Source organism: Labeo rohita, chromosome 3 (assembly GCF_022985175.1).
Source record: "Labeo rohita strain BAU-BD-2019 chromosome 3, IGBB_LRoh.1.0, whole genome shotgun sequence".
Taxonomy (NCBI): domain Eukaryota; kingdom Metazoa; phylum Chordata; class Actinopteri; order Cypriniformes; family Cyprinidae; genus Labeo; species Labeo rohita.
Window position 1 is genome coordinate 20,281,761 of NC_066871.1, and position 24,090 is coordinate 20,305,850.

General features: G+C 38.6%; 1 protein-coding gene across 1 annotated transcript in view; it reads left to right on the plus strand.

Annotated features, from left to right (window-relative positions):
* The first annotated feature begins 1,894 nt into the window (after nucleotides 1-1,894).
* The window catches only part of smg1 (SMG1 nonsense mediated mRNA decay associated PI3K related kinase), a 40,244-nt gene continuing 18,048 nt past the window's right edge, over nucleotides 1,895-24,090 (plus strand). The window contains 35 exon segments of the mRNA XM_051102132.1: nucleotides 1,895-2,148; nucleotides 4,809-4,966; nucleotides 5,630-5,782; nucleotides 5,874-6,010; nucleotides 6,099-6,157; nucleotides 7,932-8,145; nucleotides 8,236-8,361; nucleotides 8,447-8,519; nucleotides 8,601-8,698; nucleotides 8,772-8,945; nucleotides 9,124-9,345; nucleotides 9,478-9,579; nucleotides 9,656-9,925; nucleotides 10,022-10,152; nucleotides 12,454-12,615; nucleotides 13,087-13,205; nucleotides 13,377-13,464; nucleotides 13,608-13,709; nucleotides 13,843-13,983; nucleotides 14,199-14,398; nucleotides 15,858-16,054; nucleotides 16,207-16,368; nucleotides 16,663-16,817; nucleotides 16,918-17,054; nucleotides 17,781-17,982; nucleotides 18,084-18,193; nucleotides 18,442-18,586; nucleotides 18,693-18,849; nucleotides 18,948-19,068; nucleotides 19,671-19,916; nucleotides 20,005-20,274; nucleotides 21,214-21,358; nucleotides 21,464-21,602; nucleotides 22,126-22,347; nucleotides 22,442-22,622. Of these exon segments, the coding sequence (XP_050958089.1) occupies nucleotides 2,072-2,148; nucleotides 4,809-4,966; nucleotides 5,630-5,782; nucleotides 5,874-6,010; nucleotides 6,099-6,157; nucleotides 7,932-8,145; nucleotides 8,236-8,361; nucleotides 8,447-8,519; nucleotides 8,601-8,698; nucleotides 8,772-8,945; nucleotides 9,124-9,345; nucleotides 9,478-9,579; nucleotides 9,656-9,925; nucleotides 10,022-10,152; nucleotides 12,454-12,615; nucleotides 13,087-13,205; nucleotides 13,377-13,464; nucleotides 13,608-13,709; nucleotides 13,843-13,983; nucleotides 14,199-14,398; nucleotides 15,858-16,054; nucleotides 16,207-16,368; nucleotides 16,663-16,817; nucleotides 16,918-17,054; nucleotides 17,781-17,982; nucleotides 18,084-18,193; nucleotides 18,442-18,586; nucleotides 18,693-18,849; nucleotides 18,948-19,068; nucleotides 19,671-19,916; nucleotides 20,005-20,274; nucleotides 21,214-21,358; nucleotides 21,464-21,602; nucleotides 22,126-22,347; nucleotides 22,442-22,622 (5,395 nt within the window). The 5' untranslated portion in view covers nucleotides 1,895-2,071.

A 24,090-nucleotide genomic window follows, 5' to 3' on the forward strand; every position in this document is an offset into this window, starting at 1 on the left:
ATGAGCATTTTCCATTAAATTATGCTTTCTGCAGTGCTTAGGGGTTTTATTTTTCCTCACAAAACGCAAAAGTGTGGCCAATAATGGTTTGCGGTATAGTTATATAGTTTTAATTAAGAATAATAGTTAACTCAAAGGGCGCAATAACACACTGTGAGCCAGATAATCTTCTTAAGTTACCAGCTGTCATCTCTGTGTAATGCGACAGTGTTTATTGTGCACATTGTTGCTTAGCAACTTCAAATTCATGCATTGAGGTTGGCAAGGGTGCCACAAAAACATGATATTACAGCAAAGCTGGACATTTTCAGTGGACCATCTCTTTCCAATCGATGGAACAAATGCAATGGCTTGAGTGTTACTGGATATTACCGCAAGACACGACTGAAAAGTGGGAGGGAAAAAACTATTGGGCTAATGGATTTTCCTTTAGCTCCTTGCTACCATCTTGTGGTGTAATTATGCAACGTGGGTGTGGTGAATGGATATGCAAACAACACTGTTTGTCCTCAAATAATTGCCTTAAACTCTATACCAAACACATTTGCTTCTTATTAACGTGTTAATATTATGTATTAATTATCGCAAGACAAACTTTGATGTCGGCTTGAGAAAGAAAATTAAATGCTTTTTGAAAAAAAGTCAGTTAATGTTGACATGGTCACACCAACTAAACAGTAAAAGTTTATAAAATCTGCAGAATATGTATGCACCAGGCATTCATGCTGCACCAAATGCTTTTGTCTTTTTCAGTTAAAAAATATCTATACATTCTTAAACCAAAATGCACTGACATTAGAAACAAATGATTTCATTCATAAATAAATGTGACTCTGGACCACAAAACCAGTCGTAAGATTTATCATCTGAAAGCTTTACATTGATGTATGGTTTGTTAGAAATCTGACAATATTTGGCCAAGATATAGCTATCTGAAAATATGGAATCTGAGGGTGCAAAATAAATAAATAAATATTGAGAAAATCACCTTTAAAGTTGTTCAAATTAACTTCTTAGAAATGCATGTTACTAATCATCAAAAAGTTTTGATGTATTGACGGTAGGAAATGTTCAAAATATCTTCATGGAACACGATGTTTACTTAACATATCCTAATGATTTTTGGCATAAAAGGAAAAATGTATCATTTTGACCCATACAATGTATTTTTTGGCTATTGCTGCAAATATACCCGTGCTACTTAAGACTGGTTTTGTGGTCCAGGGTCACAGATATGAATAAATGAATGAATGGGTGAATGAACGCTCAAAGTAAGAACAGAAAATAAACTTAATTCAAGAGGGGGACAAGTTTATTTTGCTTACTCCAAATATTTTTGTCTTGATTTAAACCTAAACGTTTTTTGCAGTCCAAAGACAATTTGAAGAAATTGTGTTGTGAGAATACCTACCAATAACATTTTACCAATTATAAAACCAAACATAATGTGCCTCCCTGAATCTAATGGTGAATAAGAAACTTCAACAAGACGAGTTTAATTAAACAGCACTGAAATGCTGGTTTACATTGTTTTGTTTTCTCTGTGGTGGAAGCTCTTTCTTCGTTTTTCTCCATTTCATACTCATCCCGTTGTCACTAGGCAACCACACGGTGAATCGGTCTACCTCAACAGATGTTTCTATTTTCTGCTCAGGTGAAGTTTACGTGAAACCTCACATTCAAATAATTACATTTTCCTGCTTAACCTACACTTGCCAGTTCCCTTGCAGAGCTTCAAGTGAACGAACAACCTTGGAGTTATTTTAAGTAAGTCAATATTTCTGCCATTGTGCGTGTAGGCACCATGGGAAATGTATTTGCCTCGGCATTTGCACTAATAACAATAGAGCTGCAGTTATTTCTATCCACCGACAGGTGGAGAAGCCGCCGTGTGAACCGCGGTGAAGGAAAGAGTAGAGAAATAGATGGGAGGGTCAGGCCGCTGCCTCTCAGTTTCAAACACACTCAGTGCGTTTCAAACCTGTGCATGGACATAATCTGAACGCTGAAATTAGGGTTTGTTTGCGGACTCTTCCCGTGTTAGACGGGTCATGCTGTCTTCGCGAAGGTAATGAGCCGCAAAGCCCTCGGGTCTCGGCTGAGCAGCGTCCACAAACTGCAGCGAACCTGGAATGACTGGCAGCCCAGGTCAGTAGCACACCACACGGCTGAGCGTTCGCACTATAGACCGAGGCTTCGGCGAGGCCTTGCTCTTGTGCGCCTCTGTATGAAACACAGCAGCCGTCTGTTTCCACGTGAGGAGGCTTTTCTAAGCATTCATCTCGCATTACGTCGCAAAATAGTGTCGTTAAGCTCTAGCCTGTGGGAATAACAACACCGCACAGTTAAACCGACAAATGTCAAACGCTCATGTTCATTTTTTCATGTTGGTTAGCAGATGTTAGCATAGGCTAACTCATAAACAATTGGCGAACACTGGTAATATTGATCATGTTTGTGTTTATTCGCTAGCTTTGGTTTGTAGACCGAGCAAAAATGTGAACGTAACAGTGTTGAAACCCCTGATTTGTGTGTTTTTACAAACACGCGGATGTGCCCAGAGTGTCGTGGCGTTCATTTGTGGTTTGTGTGGAGAAACGCGTGTGGTCTGACACGTTTAGCCACAAACTACGTAAGGTTAGTATTTCAACATTTGCGACAGAGTTAGTGAGTCGATTGTTGTTGTAGCATGTATATTGCAGATATGCGGGACAATAATCGTCTCGTATTGATGTAATGCTTTTTGAACTCCTCCAGTGAAGCTCACATAAATCGCGACGCTCATGTCAGTTTGCTTTCCAGCTCCATTATTGTCGCTGTGCCCCTGACTGTGAAGCGAATTCATAATTTCTAACCTTCCAAGTTCATTTGTAGTTTTAAACCGCTTTAATTTGGACATTTTCATTTTCAAGCCAGCTGAAGCATGGGCTGAATGTCAAAGTCAGTCGAGTGTGCTTGTGTTTGTCTTGAAAGCGTAGGAATTGGCAGCGAGTACATTGAACTTAAAGCGTGAATGTTTGAATTCAGTCTTCAACTTGTCTGCTAATCAAATAGTCAATGTCCAGTCAGTAACTTTGAAACAACTACTTGATGTATTTATTTAGGATGACCATTCACAGTTATCAGATGAGCTGCATTATTTGAAACCATGTGGAAAACTGAAATCTCAGCTGGACTGTCAAATGACGTCTTGTCCATAAATCCCGGATGCAGATACAATTTTATGAATAGCCAGGGAAGATTTATGAATTGTGACCCTGGACCTCAAAACCAGTCATAAGTAGCACGGGTATATTTGTAGCAGTAGCCAAAAATGCATTGTATGGGGCAAACTTATCAAGTTTTATTTTATGGCAAAAATCATTAGGATATTAAGATCATGTTCCATGAAGGTATTTTGTAAATTTCCTACCGTGTATATATCAAAACTTAAATTTTAATTAGTAATATGCATTGCTAAGAACTTCATTTGGACAACTTTAAAGGTGATTTTCTCAATATTTAGATTTATTTTTTGCACCCTCAGAAACCAGATTTTTAAATAGTTGCATCTCCGCCAAATATTGTGCCATCCTTACATCAATGGAAAGCTTATTTATTCAGCTTTCGGATGATGCAAAAATCTCTATTTTAAAAAATGTACCCTTATGACTTTTTTTGTGGTCCAGAGTCACACAAGATTTGCGTCTTTATCAATTTAATTGTTCAAATTGCGAGTGCTGCTACTTTCTGCCATGTTAGAAAAGTTTGCAATTAAATGTTTGGCAGGTGAGGTAATCAACTTAATATTTGTATAAAATGTTACAATTCAAAGTGTTGTTTGTTTAGGATTATTAAGGTTAAAGTTCACTCATAAAAGGAAGTTTAAGTCATCTCATTCAATCAGTTCACATGTTTCAAACCTGTGACTTTCCTTCTTCATTGGAACACAAAACATACATTTTTGAAGAATATCCTAGCCACATTTTTTCCAACATGATAAAAATTAAGAATTGATGTGAGGTTCCAAAGTGGGCAAAATTGAGTCTTATTACACTGATATCAGAGTTCATTGATATTATCAGTGTATTGACTGATCAACATAATTCGTCTGAATGATGCATTTGCGAACTGGACTGATCCAGTTTATCGTTTGGGTGTTCCATAGAAGGAAGGTTTATGGATTTGGCATGATACAGTGGTGAGTAAACATAGTTTAGCAGATACCTGTTGATTTATTGTTTATTCTACCGGCAACTATTAAAGGTTGTACAGATTCAACAAAATATTTAGGAACAATGTGTGCTCTTATGTAGATGTTCCTTTTGTACATGAAAAGTGAATATGTAATCTTTCCATTACCAGGTCAGTAAGACTTTTACTTAGTAGAATGCATTAAATTGATTCCTGAAGCATCATGTGACACTGACGACTGCAGTAATGGCTGCTGAAAATACAGCTTTGCCACACAGTAATAAATGACATTTAAATATATATTTAAATAAACAACAATATTTATTCAAACAACAAATTTGAATAATATTTCATCATCTTATTGTTTACTGTATTTTTGATCACATAAATGTGATCTTGCTGAGCTGAAGAGACTTATTTCAAAAACATCTTACGGATACTGAAAGGATGTGTAAACAAATTGTGGTGTTTGTTGTTTTATGCATATGATGTCATGAATGAGTAAAGACCAACCCCTCTTTGTCCAGTTGCACAACAAGTGGTCACCTCTGGTCAACCTTTAGCACATTGACATCAGCGTCAACACGGACGGTTAAGTTGGTGTAGTCACTGATGGTATATCGAATGTTTTTCAGAGGCGACAGTCTGTCAGCCAGCCAGGACGGTGTGAAGAGCAGCATCTCTAGGGACCGCGGTTCAGAAGTTCTTTTCGACATTCTGCCCTCTGACCAGCCTGGCACCCCAACTCTGCACAATGACACCTTCACTGCCGCAGACATACACGAAGAAGGAGGTGTGTGCTTCATCTGGCCCTTTGTTTAGCCTGGCTTTAATCAGCTGGATTGCATTCGCCAGTGTTTTTCTCCTGCATTATTGTGGTTTTTAACATCAATACCATGTGTCATTCTGCTGGTCCGGTATCTGAGGGTTTGATGATTGTTTGATTCCTCTTCTGTGTGTCACCCTGGTTAAGCTTTCTGTTTATAGAAATAGAAAGAGAAAGTAAGGTCAGCAAGGGTTTTCCTTTTTTGGAAGGTCCCAGAGGTTCCTTGTGCTAATAAATCCATGTTTGTTTGTTTTTAATAGATTTTTCATCTAGCTATCGGCAGCATGATTTTGCTATATTGTATAAATTGTGAAATGTAAATATATGTGTCCTATTGTTTGTTAATTGCTTCTTTATTTTTAATAGAATAAAGCTAAATAACTAAAGTAATTTTGCTGTATTATAAAGTAAAAATAAAATAGCTCATTTTGTAAAATAAACTGGATTGTACAGTATAAATCTCTTTTTGCTCTGTTTATAAAGCATAGAACCTACTTCAGTGGTACAATGTTCTAACATATAATTTATGCTTTTAGTCTGACGTGGTGGGGTTTTTTTTTCCGTTAACTTCAGATTTACAATTTTTTTTGCCTTTTAGGGTAGGGAACTGACCATATTCTTGCTTTTTAGGTGGATATGATGCTGATGGAGGCCTCTCTGAAAATACTTATGGTTGGAAGTCGCTGGGGCAAGAGTTGAGAATCAATGATGTGACTACTGATATAACCACTTTTCAGCATGGAAACCGTGCTTTAGCTACAAAGGACATGAGGAAATCACAGGGTACGTTTACCTTTCAGTGTTCATACGTAGCTTAGAGTCATGCTGTTAAATTCAGTTATTTACTAGCGTTAATTTCTCTTTTATGTCCCAGACCGACCGTTGGCTCACTCTGAGGAGTCTCGTCTGGCCAATCTTCTGCGGAGAGCGTCACGGGAAGATGACCGGGAACGCAGACTGGCCACTATGAAACAAATGAGGGAGTTCATTGTGCACTCTGAAAATAAAGTGGTACGGTCTCACATTCACAAATAGATTTATGTGTGTCTCTAGAATTAAACTGTTTTTAAACTGTGTTGTTTGTATTCACGTGTTATAGGTCCTAGTGAAACAGTTGGATTCCATTTTGAGCACCCTGAATGACATTTTGAATGAGAGGTATGACTGCACAGCCTATTTTTAACACAATGGGGGGTTACAGAATTCACTCCATTGGGGATATATTTAGCACTTCATTGTTCATCAAGTGCTACGAGCACATCACTGAATCCTAGTCATAAACAGTTTAACTCGCCTTTACATTTTGCTGTACATGAGATAAGTTAGCCTGCCAGTCTGGGCGCTTTTTGAAATGTGAAAAAAGACTGGGTGTTAAATACCCCACTCCACAGGAAGTGCAAATTATCAGTTTATAATTATAAGTTAACAAGTTATAATAACAATTATACGTTTTTTTTTTTTTTTTGGGGGGGGTATGCTTTTGTACAGTTATGAATACAAAATCTCTCAATGGCCAAAAAAAGAAAACGCATAATAAGCCAAGTTAAACATGAAAAACATTAAGTTAAATATAGCTTTTTCTAAATTTCTATAGATATTGCAGTAATACAAAGCCCTTGCAGTCTTCCTCCAGGTCCACACTTTCATTACGTACTGCCACTGATAATAATGATTATCAGGTAGAAGTTTGCTTCAAAGCTCAGGTCGGTTTGGGCTTGGCAGTAGTGCACATTAAGGGTACATAGTGGCCGCAAAAGGAGCACTTACAAGCACACCTCTGAAACCTAAAATGATGACTGAGAAACCATACAGGCTTAATGGATGCACACATGGGGCCATTTTAAATTTACAAGACCGCAAGTTCACATGAAGTGTGCCATTTAGGACAGGGCCATTGTTATCCTTAGTTTGGCCATGATAATCGTGTGGTGAAAATCTGTTTTCATGACTTAAAGGATTAGTTCACTTCCAGAACATGACTCAGTCGTAAAGAATTTTTTTTTTTTTTTTTTTTTAAGGAAAACATTTCAGAAATTTACTCCATATAATGGACTTCTATGGTGTCCGCAAGTTTGAACTTCCAAAATGCAGTTTAAATGCAGCTTCAAAGGGCTCTAAATGATCCCAGCCGGGGAGAGGTCTTATCTAGCAAAACAACTGGTTATTTTCTAAAAACAAATGACAATTTATACACTTTTTAACCACAAATGCTTGTCTTGTCTATCTCTGCGACGTGCATGCTTACTCTGTGTATTCTGGTTCAAGACGGTAAGGATTTGTCAAAACTCACATCTCTTTTTCTCTTCCAACCTCAAAATTGTCCAACATCGCTGTTTTACCTTTTTTGTAAAGGGTCTGTGTTTCTGCAGCAATGTAGGATGATTTTGAAGTTGGAGGAGAAAATGAGATGGGAGTTTTTCAACATACCCTAACCGTATTGAACCAGAGTGCACAGAGTATGCATGCCCATTGCAGAGCTAGATAAGACGAGCATTTGAGATTAAAAAGCATATAAATTGTCAGTTTTTTAGGAAATAACCAATCGTTTCGCTAAATAAGACCCTTCTTCCTTGGTTGGCATGATTTAGAGCTCTTTGAAGCTGCATTTAAACTGCATTTTGGAAGTTCAAACTCGTGGGCACCATAGAAGTCCACAATATGGAGAAAATTCCTGAAACATAATTTCTTTACGACTGAAGAAAGAGACATGAACATCTTGGATGGCAAGGGGGTGAGTAAATTATCTGTACATTTTTCTTCAGGAAGTGAACTAATCCTTTAATTTCAGCTTATATCTCATATCTGTGTATTTGTATATTTGTAAAGAAGCCTCATATTAAGCAACATAGTGTACACTCAGCTGATCATTATTGCAAAATATACCCACACAATACCTGTTTACACAGTTCTGTGTTTCTGTTTGGCCTTACAGTAGTAAGCTCCTACAGGAGCTCAGGCAGGAGGCAGCGTGCTGCCTGGGATTGCTCTGTGCCGCCCTCAGTTATGAAGCCGAGAGGATTTTCAAGTGGATGTTCCTTAAGTTTAGTGTGTCCACAAAGGATGAGGTGAAGCTTCTGTACCTGGTGGCAGTGCACAAAGCACTTGAAACAGCAGGAGAGAAGAAGGCTTTTTCAACTGTAATGCAGGTATTTATTCAGCTCCGTTGCTAAATGTTCGAATTCCCTGCTGTATAATCTTTTCCTCTGGCTGAAATGTTTTACTCTTTTATCATTCAGTTGGTGATGAGCAACCTTCAGTCTATCTTGGAGAACCTGGACACACCAGAGCTGTTGTGCCAAAGTGTAAAATGTATTTTGCTGGTGGCCCGTTGCTATCCACACATATTCAGCACCAACTTCAGAGTAAGCAGCACAAGCAGGCTTAAATTCAAAATCTTAATTCTGAAAGGAAACGATTTGTAAATGATCTGCTGCTTTTATTTTCCAGGACACAGTGGATATCTTAGTAGGTTGGCATATAGACCACACACAGAAACAGTCTCTTACTCAACAAGTGTCTGGTGAGATTTGTTTTATATTTAGTTTCATTTCCCTTTTTTGGGAAATGACCTGTGTAACCTGTCTCAATTCTTTCTATCTAGGCTGGCTGCAGAGTCTGGAGCAATTTTGGGTGGCAGATTTGGCCTTTTCAACTACATTACTGGGTCAGTTTTTGGAAGATATGGAGGCATATGCTGAGGTAACATGAATTCGATTGGTTTCTCATTGACTCTTAAGAGATTTCTGAGGTTCTAATACTCTCTTCTTGATAGGATTTGAGTCATGTTGTATCTGGGGAATCAGGAGACGAGGACATTCCCCCTCCCACAGTATCTCTGCCAAAACTGGCAGCCCTCTTGAGAGTTTTTAGCACTGTTGTGCACAGCATCGGAGAACGGTTCAACCCTATCAGAGGGCCTCCAATCACAGAAGCATATGTCACTGATGTTAGTATCAAACATGCATGGCCTCAGCTTCAATTGTCTGTGTTACTGCAATACAAATATCATCTACAATAAACTGCTGTCATTTATAGATCAACAAACACTTTTGAGCAAGTTGGGAATACACACATGCAATCCTTTACTGATCTGACATAAATTGTTTGCGTTTTCTCGCTTACAGGTTTTGAACAGGGTTTTGGCCTGCGTCACCACAGCTAAGCAGGTGTTCTTCTCGGAGGCGGTGCTGACAGCAGGAAATGAGTGTGTGTGTGTCCTGCTGGTGAGCATGGACTTGGGCAGCCAGCTGATTGAAGCAGTAATCTCGTATGGCCTAGACCAGCTGGAGAGCTGCCAGTGCTGCGGACCAGAATACAGCATGTCCGTCCTCACCCTGCTTACCCTGGTAGGACTTGACTTGATTAATCCAATAAGCGACAAACTGGAGTACAATTTATGGGATTCACCCATTTAAACGGTCACACTTTGGCACTTTTTTCCCAACACATTTAATCCGTTTTTATTGTGTGATTTGTAGATTGTTGATCAGATAAACACCAAACTCCCGGCTGCTTTTGTGGAGAAGTTGCTAGCCCCAAATTCCCAACTTTTGGAGCTACGATTCCACAGAGAGAGAGCGGTACGATTAGTAACCTCAGTTATGAATTCAGCGCGCACAACAGCAATGAGTTAACACGTGTTTGTTTGTGTCATAGGTGATGGCGGCAGCACATGGAGTGTATCATGCTGTGCTAAGCCTAAAGAACATCCCTACCCTGGAGGCCGCGTATAAACTGGTTTTGGGAGAGATGGGCTGTGCGCTGACCAGTTTGATGAGCCCCCTGGGTTTGCCTGCTGCTTGTCCTAACATACAACATCCTGCTTTCAGCCAGCTGCAGTTCAGCCCAGAGAGAGCAGAGTTTATCCTTATCTTCAACCTCAGTGCTCTCACCACCATTGGCAACACTAAGAACTCCCTCATTGGGGTCAGCATGAATTCATACCTAGTACCTTTTTTTTAGTCATACAAGAAAATGTGTAAAAAAGAAGAGAGTAATAACTCTATCTTTTCTGTGTTGCAGATGTGGGCTTTGTCCCCTACTGTGTTTGCCCTGCTCAGTCAGAATCTGGTTGTAGTTCACTCTGATTTGGCAGTTCATCACCCTGCTGTCCAGTATGCAGTGCTCTACACTCTTTATTCTCACTGCACCAGGTAACAATGCAATGTTCATCTTATTTATCTAGATGATGCTTCTTGAAAAATGCGCAGGGTTTCGTCAGTCATAGGCCCAGTTTCACAGACAGGGCTTAGGCTAAGCCAGGTTAGTCCATAGTTCAGTTAGGATATTTAAGTCATTTTTATAAATGTGAAAGAAATATTACTGGTGTGCATCTTGAGACAAAACAAAGGCACTGATATATTTTTAGATCTGTCAGTGCAAGGTTCTTTCAGTTGAAACAGCTTAGACTAGTTTTTTAGTCTAGGACTAGGCTTAAGCTTTGTCTGTGAAACCAGGGGAAAGTGTTTTTTTTTTTTTTTTTTTTTTTTCAGACCAGGAAAAGTCAGAAATGTATATGGATTGTTGTATAGTATTATATAATAGGGTTGTCAAAAGGTACCGGGTTCAGTACTTTCGGTACTGAAATTTTAAAAACGTCAATTTCCCACTCACATTTGAGCACTGCTGAGCCAATTTTTGAACATTGCTGATTGGCTATAGTGTTCATGCGCTCAACAGACATGACTGTGATTAGCTACAATGATAAGCGCTTCACGCTCCTCACTGAGTGCTCACACACAAGCACAACGGGAGCATTTAAAAGCTGCGTCTGTCAGCGGATCCGTCAATATGCAGATGTATTAGGGATCCACTGACACTCGTGGCTTTAGATGCAGGCTTGAAGCGCTCCTTAGATGCAGGAGCGTGAAGCGCTTATCGTTGTAGCCAATCACAGTCATGTCTGTTGAGCGCGTGAACACTATGGCCAATCAGCGATGTTTAAAAATCAGCTCAACAGCGCTCAAATATGACCGGGAAAGGGACGTTTTTAAAATTTCAGTACCGAAAGTACCAAACCCGGTACCTTTTGACAACTCTATTATATATTAATTATACATTATCATTCTTCTTCAGGTCAGTAAGATAAAAAAAATGAATACTTTTATTCAGGAAGGATGCATTAAATTGACCAGTAATAATGCTACAGATAGTTTTCTATTTCAAATATATGCTGTGCTTTTGAAATTTCTGTTCATCAAGGAATACTAATAAAAATGTATCGTTTCCACATATACACTACCAGTCAAAAGATTTTGAATGTTTTTTTGTTTTTTTTTTTGTAAAAATCTCTTGTGCTCACCAAGCCTGCATCTGTTTGATCCAAAAATACAGCAAAAGCTGTAATATTGTGAAATGTTACTATTTAATATATCTACTTTCTATTTGAATATATTTTAAAATGTAATTTATTCCTGTAATTTTTAAGTCTTTAGTGTCACATGATCCTTCAGAAATCATTCTAATATGCTGATTTGCTCTTCAAGAAACATTTATTATTATTATCATTATTATTATTATTATCATCAGTATTTAAAACAGTTGAGTACGGAGAGTACAGTTTCGGGAGATAAATTACAGAAATTAATGCTTTGATTTAGCATGGATGCTTTAAATTGATCAAAAATGATGATCTTTTATAATGTTGGAATTTTCTGTTTCAGATATAAATGCTGTTCTTTTGAACTTCTTATTCATTAAAGAAACCTAAAAAGTTCTATTTGGCTGTTTTAACATGATGCTAAATGTTGAGCATCAAATCAGAATATCAGAATGATTTAAAGGATCATGATGCTAAAAATTCACAAAAATTTGAAATCACAGGAATAAGTTACATTTTTATATATATTCAAATAGAAAATTGTTATTTTAAATTGTAAAAATATTTCAGAATGTTACTGTTTTGCTGTACTTTAAGTCAAATAAATTGTAAGCAGGCTTGGTGAGCAGAGAACATTTTGTTCTCAAAAAACTTTTGACTGGTGTATAAGCAGAAAAACTGTTTGACATTGATAATAAGAATGTCAAATCGTATTGGATTTTTTTTTCAAAAGGATTATGTGACATTTCAATTTACATTAAAATATAAAAACATAATATTGAAATAGGAAAAATAAAAAGCTTTGAAAATTGTAGAATTGTTTCACAATATTACTGTTTTACTGTATTTTTATCCAATAAAACATCTTTGAATTAAATTAAATTAAAATCACAAATGTATTTGGATGAAAAGTGTAAAATTTTTTTAATGCAGAACAACGCTGAAGTGTTTAGCGAGTGACGGTGTGGTTTCATGAATTATGCAGTGCTATATGTCTTGTCGTGGATTGTATTTTATTCAGTGTACAAAAAACACTTTGTCAATGGACTTGTACATGCGCTTGAATTGAGCCTCATTCGCTCCAGGCATAATGACTGATAGACTGCTGCCTTTCTTTTTTTTTTTTTCTCCCAAGACATGATCACTTTATCTCAAGCAGCCTGAGCTCTTCGTCTCCATCCCTTTTCGATGGTGCTGTCATCAGCACAGTTACCACAGCAACCAAAAGGCATTTCAGCACGCTCCTTAATTTGCTGGGTATGCTGCTCAGCAAGGATCATCTCAACCCTGAGGCGAGGTACAGAGCTCACACTGCCTGTCTATAATGAGGCCTGTTGTGATTAATTAATCTGAACCACTTGCTCTTTCAGCTGCTATAATCACTTACACAGTGACGAGTGTAATTACGCCTTTCTTTTTAATTCCTTGCTTGTATGCATGTGGCAACAGGTTAGTATTTTAGGAAATTAGTGGGGTCCAAAAAGGCTAAAAAGAAGTGTTTTTAATATTCAAACTCAAAGCTATAAGGATTTCAAGTAATGTTTAATTGAGAGCCTTTACTTGAATGTATTCATGTTTGGAATTTCGTAAGTAATTAATCTCATTTAGCGTATTTCTAGTTTTATTCAATATCAATATTTTGCTTAAATTATATTTTTAATCACGGATTTTCAGTGTGGTCTATTTTATTAGCCCCTTTTGAATGTAATTCCTCTTGATTAACATAAAACAATAGCATTTATTTTGTATTTTTTAAAAACCTTTTTAGGCGGCTGTTACTCACCTGGTCATTAGAGGTCTCTCTGATGATGAAGAAATCTGAAACCTACGCCCCTCTGTTCTCACTCCCATCCTTCCTCAAATTCTGCAAAGGGTTACTGGCAAATTGTGAGTTAATATCCCTGTTATTAATTCTGCATTTTGAGTTCACAAAGGTGAAACAGTGTTATAAAATCAATTTCCAGAACGATAGGGGTTTAAACAAATAATGAGTTAGGATAACAAACTGATAACCAAGTGAGTGGGCTTTTAACATGTTGTCGGTTTTCCTCTATGCAGCCTTGAAAGAAGACCCCACCATATGTCTGCAGGCGTGTAACAGTCTACAGGTTCTGTCGTCTTCCCTGACCTCCGAGCTTCTCCAGAGGTAATCACACATCCTCTGCTTGTTAGACACTGTCTTCCTGCAGGAACATTCATTAGTGCTGCAACTCTTCCTCCTGTTCTCGGGGGCGGAGGTAAAAACATCTTGTCTGATCAGCACTGATTCTGTCCCCTTTCTCTGTGCAGGTGTGTGGACGTGTGCCGAGTTCAGCTAGTCCACTCAGCAGTCCGTGTCCGACAGGCCTTTGGAAAATTGCTGAGATCCGTTCCCATGCACGTTGCATTCAGGTTCGCAAGACTCCTTTTTATCTGTCTTGATTTCACACAATAGAAACCAGAGGGGGAGAACAGAAACCTACCTTGTAGTTTTGCTTCCAGCTGTAGTTGATGTGATGGTAATTGTCGGCTTGTCTCCCAGCAGTGCCCGTAGTCACTCTGAGATTAAGGAGATTTCTCTGGCCATCCGCCGACACATGAGCAAAGTGCCTAGCAACACATTCCACCCACAGGACTTTTCCGACCTCATTGGGTTTATTCTATATGGAACAGTCCACCGTGGTGGGTGAGTGTGTTCATTTCTTTTTTCCCACCTTTGTGAAAACACATGGACACATTTTTGTTAATTTTAATATTTTTATTTATTTATTTATTTGTTAGTGCAACTGATCAGACCCTGTGCTGAAGATGATTTGCAGCTTAAGTAAATGCAGTTTGTGTGAATCCTGGGAGTTGTCATATGTGGAATTGTTTATTAGATATTCATTGTTTCATACGCAGTAAGGAGCCCTGGTTGGAGCGGCTGTACCACAGCTGTCAGCGACTGGAGAAGAAAGACTCTGCCATGGTGCCTCGTGCCCTTCTGAAGACTGAGGCAGTGCTGTGGCAGTGGGCAGTGTGGGAGGCTGCTCAGTTCACCGTTCTCTCTAAACTCCGAACCCCTCTGGGACGAGCCCAGGATACTTTCCAGACCATAGAGGGTTAGTGAGTTATTCCTTTAGGAAATAGGAAGTCCATTAAAAAAAAAATAATAATAAAAATATGAGATTTGTTAAAGGAATACTTCACCTAATAGAAGTTCTGACACCATTTACTCACCTTTATGTCATTCAAAATATGTATGACTTCAATTTTTTTCCCAAGTTTCTCAACGGCATTGTTAGCCAACTATGGTTGCAAGCTTCATTGAACTCTGTTGGAAACAATGGAACTTGTGACCCTAGAAACGCACCCCAGGTCACTCCATTCCATGCAACTACAAAAAATTTAATTAACTATCTTCTAAAAGGATCATTTTAATGTTGAGAAAAGTTGTGCTGCTTAAAGGTGTAGTTCACCCAAAATAAAAATGTTGTCATTAATTACTCACCCTCATGTTGTTCCAAACCCGTAAGACCTTTGTTTATCTTCTGAACACAAATTAAGATATTTTTGATGAAATACGAGAGTACAGAAGGTTCAAACACTCACTAATGCTTCAGAAGGAAAAACAATGCATTAAGAGCCGGAGGGTGAAAACCTTTTGAATTTGCAGATCAGGGGAAATTTTACTTATTTTGTTTGTTGGGGAACATGTAAGTATCTTCTGTAGCTTCTGAAGAGCAGTACTAAAAGAAAGAAAATATGATATTTAGGCAAAATAAAACACATTTACACATCCTAATCCTGTTTAAAAGTTTACACCCCTGGCTCCTAATGCATCGTTTTTCCTTTTGAAGTGTCAGTGAGTGTTTAAACCTCCTGTAATAGTTGCATATGAGTCCCTCAGTTGTCCTTAGTGTGAAAAGATGAATCATACAGTCATTGTTGGAAAGGGTTCAAGTACACAAAAATGCTGAAAAACCAAAAAATCTGAGGGACCTGAAGGATTTTTCTAAAGAATAATGGGCAATTTAACTGTTCAGGACAAACAAGTGACTCAACAACTATCACTAAACAAAAAACACAGCTGTGGATCATTCAAATAACAACACAGTATTAAGAATCAAGTGTATGTAAACTTTTGAACAGGGTTGTTTTTATACATTCAACTATTATTTTCTCTTGTGGACTATATGTAAATGTATTTTATGTGAAATATCTTATTCAGGTCAGTACTGAATAAAAAATAACATGCATTTTGTATGATCTCTATTATTTTGGTAAAATAATTAACATTTTGCAGATTCTGCAGGGTGTATGTAAACTTTTGACTTTGTCTGTATTTGTGTAAGCTAATACATTTGTTTTTTAGGATTCTTTGCAGAATATAAAGTTTAAAAGAACAACTCTTATTTGAAACATAAATATTATTCAACATTATGAATGTCTTTACGTTGCTTAATTTTAATGCATCCTTGCTGAGTGAAAGTATATATATCACAACTTAGTGACCCAAACTTTTGAATGGTGTTGTGCCATATGTTTATGAATCAATGTTTTATCCTTGTACTTGTGTAGGTATGATCCGCAGCCTGGCGGCTCACAGTCTAAACACAGAGCAGGAGTTGAGTCAGTGGAGTGGAGGAGAGAGTGATGAGGGTCACCACACCAATCAGCTGCGCCTGGCTCTGCTTCTGCAGTTCCTAGAAAACCTGGAGAAACTCATGTACAATGCTTATGAAGGCTGCGCTAGCGCTCTCACTGCACCACCAAAGGTCTGTCCTCCATATATATATACAATTCGCCTTCACGTTACCACTATGAAATGCTAACTTTATCCTTCTAGTGACTATTAATGAGGTTGCAGTTGACATTCCATGTTTTCATCTTCAGCTTTAGATTTTAACTCTCTTTACTCCTTTATTAGGGCATCAGAACATTTTTCTACACTAACAGACAGACATGCCAGGACTGGCTAACCAGAATTCGTTTGGCACTGATGAGGGTGGGCCTTCTCTCAGGTCAGCCAGCAGTCACAGTCCGCCATGGCTTTGACCTGCTCACTGAGATCAAGAACAGCAGTACACAGGTAGGACTTGTAGAAGAGTTGTTTAAAAGAGGCTCCAACATTTGAAAATATGCATTAAACCAAAAAAAACAATCTTAAGATAAATTCAAATGTATCATTCTGTTTCACATATTTAATTTTATGCCATATATTTAACATTTTGCAAATGAGTGACTGAAAGAGGTTGAAGACTGTGGACTATCACTCCATTATCTTCCCAACAATTCAGTTATTATAATGCACTGAGTCTACACTGTGGATTTTAATATCCGAAAGCCTTACTTCATTGTTTTTGTTCTGTGCTTAACCCTGTAGGGGCCAGAAATGGAGGTGCCAATCACCATGCTGGTGGAGGCGTTGTGTGAGCTGCGATGCCCTGAAGCCATACAAGGTCTGGCAGCCTGGAGTCTAGCCAACACTGGCAAGAGCCTGGGCTGGCTGGGATCAGTGGCACTGCAGGCCGAGGGAAAGTAAGTGTTTCGTGTTCTGAAAATAATTACCCTAGTTTACACTACGCAAATTTGTCTAGTCACTCTGTTCTCATGAAATGTTGGTTGCATTATTCCCAAGGTTTGAGAAGGCAGCATTAGAGTACCAAGAGCAGCTGTGTGCCGTCACGGGGATGGACTGCTCCATTAAAGGCTTTGATCGCTCCTTGTTAAAACTCACTGGCTCCAACACCTCCAGCCCAAAACATACCAGCAGTGGTGAGGATTTTACGATGTCTCACATGAGAAATAAACTTCAGGATATGAATATCTCAAAGCAACAGACACTGATGTTTCATTTCTGAATGAATTAGTTTTTGAATGAATCGTATGAGTGAATGATTCAGTTACTCATTCAGCAGTGACTGTCTTTGTATCTGAATTAATCAGCCGTTTTGTGATTGAACAAAAAGGATTTGCCACCACATGTTGGCAGTTCTAGTTTCTAGTTTTATTTTTAAAACATTAATCTCATAGTATTATTTATCTAAGTGCAGCGTAGCTGCATTAAAAAAAGTCTGTGGAAAAAAACACTGTAGATGCAGCATCTGTTCCACCTCTGCAGTGCAAAGATGTTTTTGTTGAAGCTGATTTCAGTTGAATGGTAATAGCTCTGTAGTGTCTCATTGTTCAGCTTGAATTTGGGTAAATGTAAGAATGGCTAAAAAAGATGATTCTTCTAATAAAGTTAGAATGAAATCACTAGTCATTAGCTTCCTGAAATGAAAGATGCAGAACAAAAACCTCCAGAAGTGTATTTTTGTACAAAGTTGTTTTACCATTTTAAATCATGGTCTTAAAAATCAAACAAAATTTTGAGGTTCCAAAGGAATCCGATCTCTAGCCTTTAATGATATCTGAGGTTGTTGTCCCCTTGTCTTTTTTTAATGCAAATGTTACCTTGTTTCTTATTGTATCTGTCATTGCCTTATGTTTTTTTAATAGGAGATGGAAGGAAAACTGTGTTGTTGAAGTCCAGTGAGTGTTCTCCAGAAGTGCTCAACTTCCTGGCTAATAAGGCCTGTGAGTGTTACGTGGCCCTGAGCGACTGGGAGTCCGTGCAGGAATGGCAGGCCAGCATGATGAACCTCAAAAAGAACAACAGCAGTTCCAGTGTCAACCTCAAGACAGACTTTAACTACATCAGGTGTGTAGCAGGAATCTGTTGACTCTAATTGAACTTCTCCTGACTGTAGGAATGTGAGTTGTTCATTGAAATAATTGTGTTTTGGTTTGTCTGCCCTCCAGAGCTCTGAGCAGGTTTGAGGAGGGGGATTTCACGGAGTGCCGTACACAGCTGGAGTTACTCCCTGGGGATGATTATGGCCTTCTCAACTCTACAACTAAGGACAAGATTGGTATGATTACTATCCACAGTCATGGGGGGAAAAAGGAAGATCTGTTGGGAATTATTATTTTTATCATTACCATCAGTAGCAGCATTTTTTCACCTAGGAATTTTTATACTAGAAACTAGAACTTTTTAAGCATGATCTTTATAAATCCTTTTAATCTATTGTTTTGCATTGGTTGAAACATGTGTAATCCATCAGCTTTACTCAGCCATTTGTTGCTGTGTAATTATTGTAATTATTTGTTTTGGCAGACCTGAAGAGGCTTCTTCCTGCTGTGTTGAGTCCTGACCCATCAGAGCTCCAGAAGGCCATAGAGGTACAGCTCCTCAGAAGCGCTGTGGGAGCCATCACTGCAACTAATCACGAACAGGACCAGAAGGGTCTCGCATCGTCTGAGTGAGTAAATGGCCTGAACACAGTAGAATTTTTTTTTTTTTCTTCTCTCCCCAAAAAAGTTGTATATTTATTGATGGCGTTTCTACTTCTGGGTTTTCATCTTCAGCACCCTAGTGAAGTACCTCAAACAGACGGGTCGCATCTCTCTGGGTCCTCTGCGTCTCTCTACTCTCACCCTGTCTGACTCCTTGCCCACCCTCAGCACCCTGCAGCTGCACTGTGCCAACTCCCTAGAGAACTCCCTCTGCAACCAGCACCCAGAGGTTTGAGCCACCACATCAATCCTGTGAACATGCACATACATTATCATATGTTCTTTTCCTTTTTAAGAAATCCCTGTTTTTTGTTTTTCTCTCTGTAGGACTGTCTAATTCCACTTTTCAGTGAAGCTTTGATCACCTGCAAGCAGCAGGATGTTCAGCCATGGCTGCACGCTCTCCGATACACCACTTTCCAGCGGCAGCTCTTCCAAAAACTCAAAGGTAAGGTCTCCTCCTCTTATCTACACCACCAGTCAAAAGTTTTTGAACAGTAAGAGGTGTTCGTTTTTTAAATATAAAGAAGTCCTTTCTGCTCACCAAGCCTGCATTTATTTGATCCAAAGTACAGCAAAACAGTAAAAAATTCTGAAGTATTTTACTTTTTATAATAACTGTTTTCTGTTCGAATATATTTTAAAATGCAATTTGATCAAACGTGATCATAGACATTTATAATGTTACAAAAGATTTCTATTTTCTATTTTTTTCCTCTTTTCTGTTCATCAGAAAAACCTGAAAGTCTACTCGGCTGTTTTCAACATATTTATTTATTTATTTATTTATTTATTTATTTTACTTATTTATTTTGAGTAGCAAATCAGAATATTAGAATGATTTATGAAGGATCATGTGACTGGAGTAATGATGCTAAAAATTCAGTTTTGAAATCAGAGGCATAAATTACAAATTAAATTTTTTCAAGAAAAAAAAAAACATTACAAGTCTTACTGTTCAAAAACTTTTGACTAGTAGTATGTACGTATTGTATAAGTGTATTAGACTTGTGTGATGTTACGTCTCAGAGTCTTAAATGATTCTTTCAGGTTCATCTTCTCCAGTGGACTCTCATCTGATGGAGCTTTGTCTGACTGCGGTGAAATTTGCTCGTAAGCAAGGAAATATCGCTCTGGCTACACGTCTGCTGAGCCTGTGCAACAAGCCGTCAGTGGGTGACTCTGAAGGTCAGGACCTGGTACAAAGCTTCAGGCAGCTGTCACTAGAGGGCACTGTTGGGGAAAAGTGGGGACCAGAGTTGGAGATTGAGAAGGCTAAAGTTCTGTTTGCTGCTGGTAAGTGTTTTTAAACTGTTGGGCCAGTTCACTGGTCTTGGTATGTTGCAGTGTGAATGTCTAAGCACTACGTCTCACTGTCTTTTAGGTCAGTCCGTATCTGCTATGGAAATGCTGAGCTCCTGTGCGCTATCGTACTGTCACTCTGGAAAGTGTGAGCGTGCAGCCTGTCGCTCTGTGCTTACTCTGTGCAAATGGCTTTTGGCTGACTGGAAGGATCTGACTCCACAACTCAAAATGGTGGTGAAGAGAAACTCTGGTTCTACCAGCCTCTCAGCTCTTGCCAAAAACATCTCTGGCCTGTTGGACCTGCCGCTGGAAGATCAGGGAATGCCACATATTACAACAGAGACTACAGGTAAGCATAATGCCAATCTTTAAAACTAGGGTTGTGGTGGTAAATCAATTTGTGGATCAGTTCTGCAATTTTCGCGAATGCATCGCGGTTCTCGGTTGAATTGATTCTGAGCTTAGTTTTTAACAGCAGATGGCACTGCGTGCTTCAGAAAAAGCCGTACCCCTCTTGCGTCCAATTTCTTGCGCGCACACACTACTTGAACCTAAAATAATCATTCATAAAGTTAATTACAGGAGTGTTCACAGTGGGCTGTGTTTACATTAATCTCATAACACATCATAAAAGCTGAGGTGCAAGTACGTTTACCCCCTTGCGTTACTCAGCCGAATGCACAAGTGGTCTTCATGAGCATGTAAGTGTGCAGTTAAAAAAAAAAAAATAAATAGCCTGGAGTGCCTCTGCAGTTGAAAACAAAGCTCAAAATCAGTGTTGCCAAGTCTCCGTTTTTTCCCACGGAATTGGGCTACTTCAGCACTGTTGCTGCGGGTTGTTTTTCATGTCCTTGGGTTGAAGTGACCCCAAATTACGTTATATTTAGCCCCTGGAATGCGAACAGTACCAGGGGAACCCCTCCCAAAAAAACGTATTTTACTCCCTGGAATGCGAATTTAATTTTATTTATTTGATTGATTGATTTTTTTTTTTTTTTTTGTTTGTTTTTTTTTTAACTGCTAGACCCCCCTCGAAATGCATAAAACACGTAAAACATACGTGTTTTATGAAAACCTGGTGACCCTGCTCAGAATTGATTCTAGAGAGAATCGCAATGCTTTTGGAAAATAGAATCGAATCAATTTATCGTCGCATCCCTACATTAAACCATGCTATTTGTGCCGTAACCAATATGATAATAGCATTGCATTCTATGGTGTCATTTATTGATTGTATTACTTGTTTGATTGATGTCTGATCTTGAATGTTTCTTTGTTTTGTCTACAGTCAGTGTTGGTGTTGGGGAGCCAGACTTTGTCCTTGGGCAGCTGTACCAGCTCTCAACTACTCAGGCTCCTGAAGTGGCCAAATCATGGGCTGCTCTGGCCAGCTGGGCGTACAGATGGGGCAGGAAGGTTGTGGACAATGCCAGGTATTTTGTAACTATGAAAAGTGTTATTGTTAGTTTAAAAAAAAATTATATGCTCATACTGATGTTTTTTTATTTTTTTTTTTTTTTTATTCTGTCTGTTGATAGTCAAGGAGAAGGGGTTCCTTTGCTCCTTGGAGAGAAGAAAGAAATAGAAGAGCTGCTCCCAGCAGGCACCAGCGATGAGGACAAGGAAACCATTTTTGGCATTTTGGGTCAAGCCATGTGTCGCCCAGCAGGAATTCAGGTTATGGAGTTCACAGTTTGTCTAAATGAGTCTAGATCAGTGGTTTTCATACTGTGGTACACCACTCATTTAAAAAAAAAGATTTAAATATACTACCCTATGGGGTTTGTGCTTTTTTTTTTTTTTTTTTGTTTGTTGTAAAAAATGTTTTTTTAAATACAGTGAAAAAAGTAATACTGTGAAATGTCAAATGATTTATATTTTTGTGGAAAACATTCATATATTTTTTTTTTTTTTTTTTTTTTTTTTTTTTTTTTTTCATGAATGTAAAGTCTAAAAACCATTAATATTTTAATTTTCCATTTTAAACTTTCTTTAAAATAGAAATCTTTCAGAACGTTATTTTTTACTTCCACTTTTAATGGATTTAAACTGTATTTGTGGAATCAAAGTATCAATTTCTTAAAGTGTGTATAAACTTATGGATTTCTGCCCCAAGGTTGATGTTGATGTTCATTTATCTGCAATGTGGTATGTGAATAGATCTTATTTTGTGTATTCTTGTGTCCTCATGTTCCTGCAGGATGAGGACATGGCCTTGCAGAATGAAGAGGATGAGGAGGACGACATGGTGGATGTGATCGGCCGACAGTTGCTGAGTGCCTGTCCGTGGCTGTCTGAGGTGGAGGACACTGTGACCGATGGGCTGATTGGGGTGTGGAGGAGAGTGGTAGACCGAATCTTCAGCCTGTACCGGGTCTCCTGCAGAGCGTACTTCACCTTCCTTAAACTCAATGCTGGGCAGGTCAGCGCATTTCTCCTCTAATATTTACACAGTGATTGGACAAAATTTTACAACAGAAATGCATCACATTTTTTTTTAATCTCTTGATCATCAGGTGCCCATAGATGAAGACGACCCCAAGCTGCTCCTGAACAACCAGAGCTGCAAACAGAGCAGCGATGATGTCATTGTCATGGCAACCCTCCGTCTGCTGCGCTTGCTTGTGAAGCACGCTGGCGAGTTAAGAGAGGGTCTGGAGCATGGCCTGGCATCCACCCCCACTGCACCCTGGAGAGGTAAGAACTTGAACATCAAAACAGCAATGAAAATCTTACTCTTGACATTTATAGAGAGAGTTCCAGTGCCTTGCAAAAGTATTCACTCCCCTTCATGTTTTGACATCTTATGCTAAACTGCTTTAAATTATTATTATTATTTTTTTCCCCCCACATCAATCTACACTCCGTACACCATAATGACAAAGCACAAAACAGATTTGTGTCAACTTTGCAAATTTATTAAAAATAAAACACTGAAATAAGTGCATTGCATTAATGTTCATTCCCTTAAGTACTTAGTTGAAGCACTTTTACAGCCTTAAGTCTTTTTGGGTATGATGTGACAAGTTTTGTGCTTCTGCATTTGGCAGTTATCTGCCATTTTTCGCCTCATCTCTTCACCTCTCAAGCTCAGTTATCTTGGATTTGGGCTGGCAGACATTTTCAGGTTTCTCCAGAAATGTTTGATTGTGTTCAAGCCCAGGCTGTGGCTGGGCCACTCAAGAACGTTCACGAGAGTTGTCTATAAGCCACTCCTGCTGTGTGCTTAAGGTCATTGTCCTTTGAACCTTCTGCCCAGTTGTGGTTCTGAATCCTCTGGACTGGGTTTTCATTAAGGCTATCTCATATATTTGGGGCATTGAGCTTTCCTTCTCCTCAGACGAGTCCCTCAGTCCCTGCCACTAAAAAAAGCCCCACAGCTGGACGGTGCTACCAGCACACTTTACTTTTGGGATGGTACTCTGCAAGTGATGAGCAGTGCTTGGTTTTCTTCGAACATGATGCTTGCAATTGAGGTTCATCAGACCAGAGAATCTTGTTTCTCACAGTCTGAGAGTTCTTTAGTGCTTTGTTGCAAATTTCAAGTGTGTTTTCATGTGTCTTCACTGAGGAGAGGATTGAGTTTGGCCTAACCACCATAAAGACCAGATTGGTGGAGTGTTACAGTGATGTTTGTCCTTCTGTAGGTTTCTTCCATCTGCATATATGATCGTGGAGCTCAACTAGAGTGACCATCAGCTTCTTGGTCACCAGTATAACAAAAGCCCTTCTCCATCAATTGCTCAGTTTGGCCAGAAGGCCAGCTGTAGGAAGAGTCCTAGTTCTTCCAAACTTCTTACATTATGGATAATGGAGGCTACATGCTTCTGTGAACCTTAAACGTAGCAGAATTTTTATTTATATATATATATTTTTTTTTTTTTCCTGAACTCTTCCCCAGATATGTATGCATTTTCTACTGTTAGACCTTTTGTTGAGAGGTGTGTGCCTTTCCAAATCAAACTCATTCAAATGAATTTGCCACAGGTTAACTCCACAAGTGTAGTAACATTTACAAGCAATATGAATGCTCCTGAGCTCATTTTCAAGTGTTTCAGAAAAGGATATGAACACTTATGCAGTGGAATCATTTCAGTTTTTTTTATTTCTAATAAATTTGCAAAGTTGTTACAAACCTGTTTTGTGCTTTGTCATTATGGTGCAT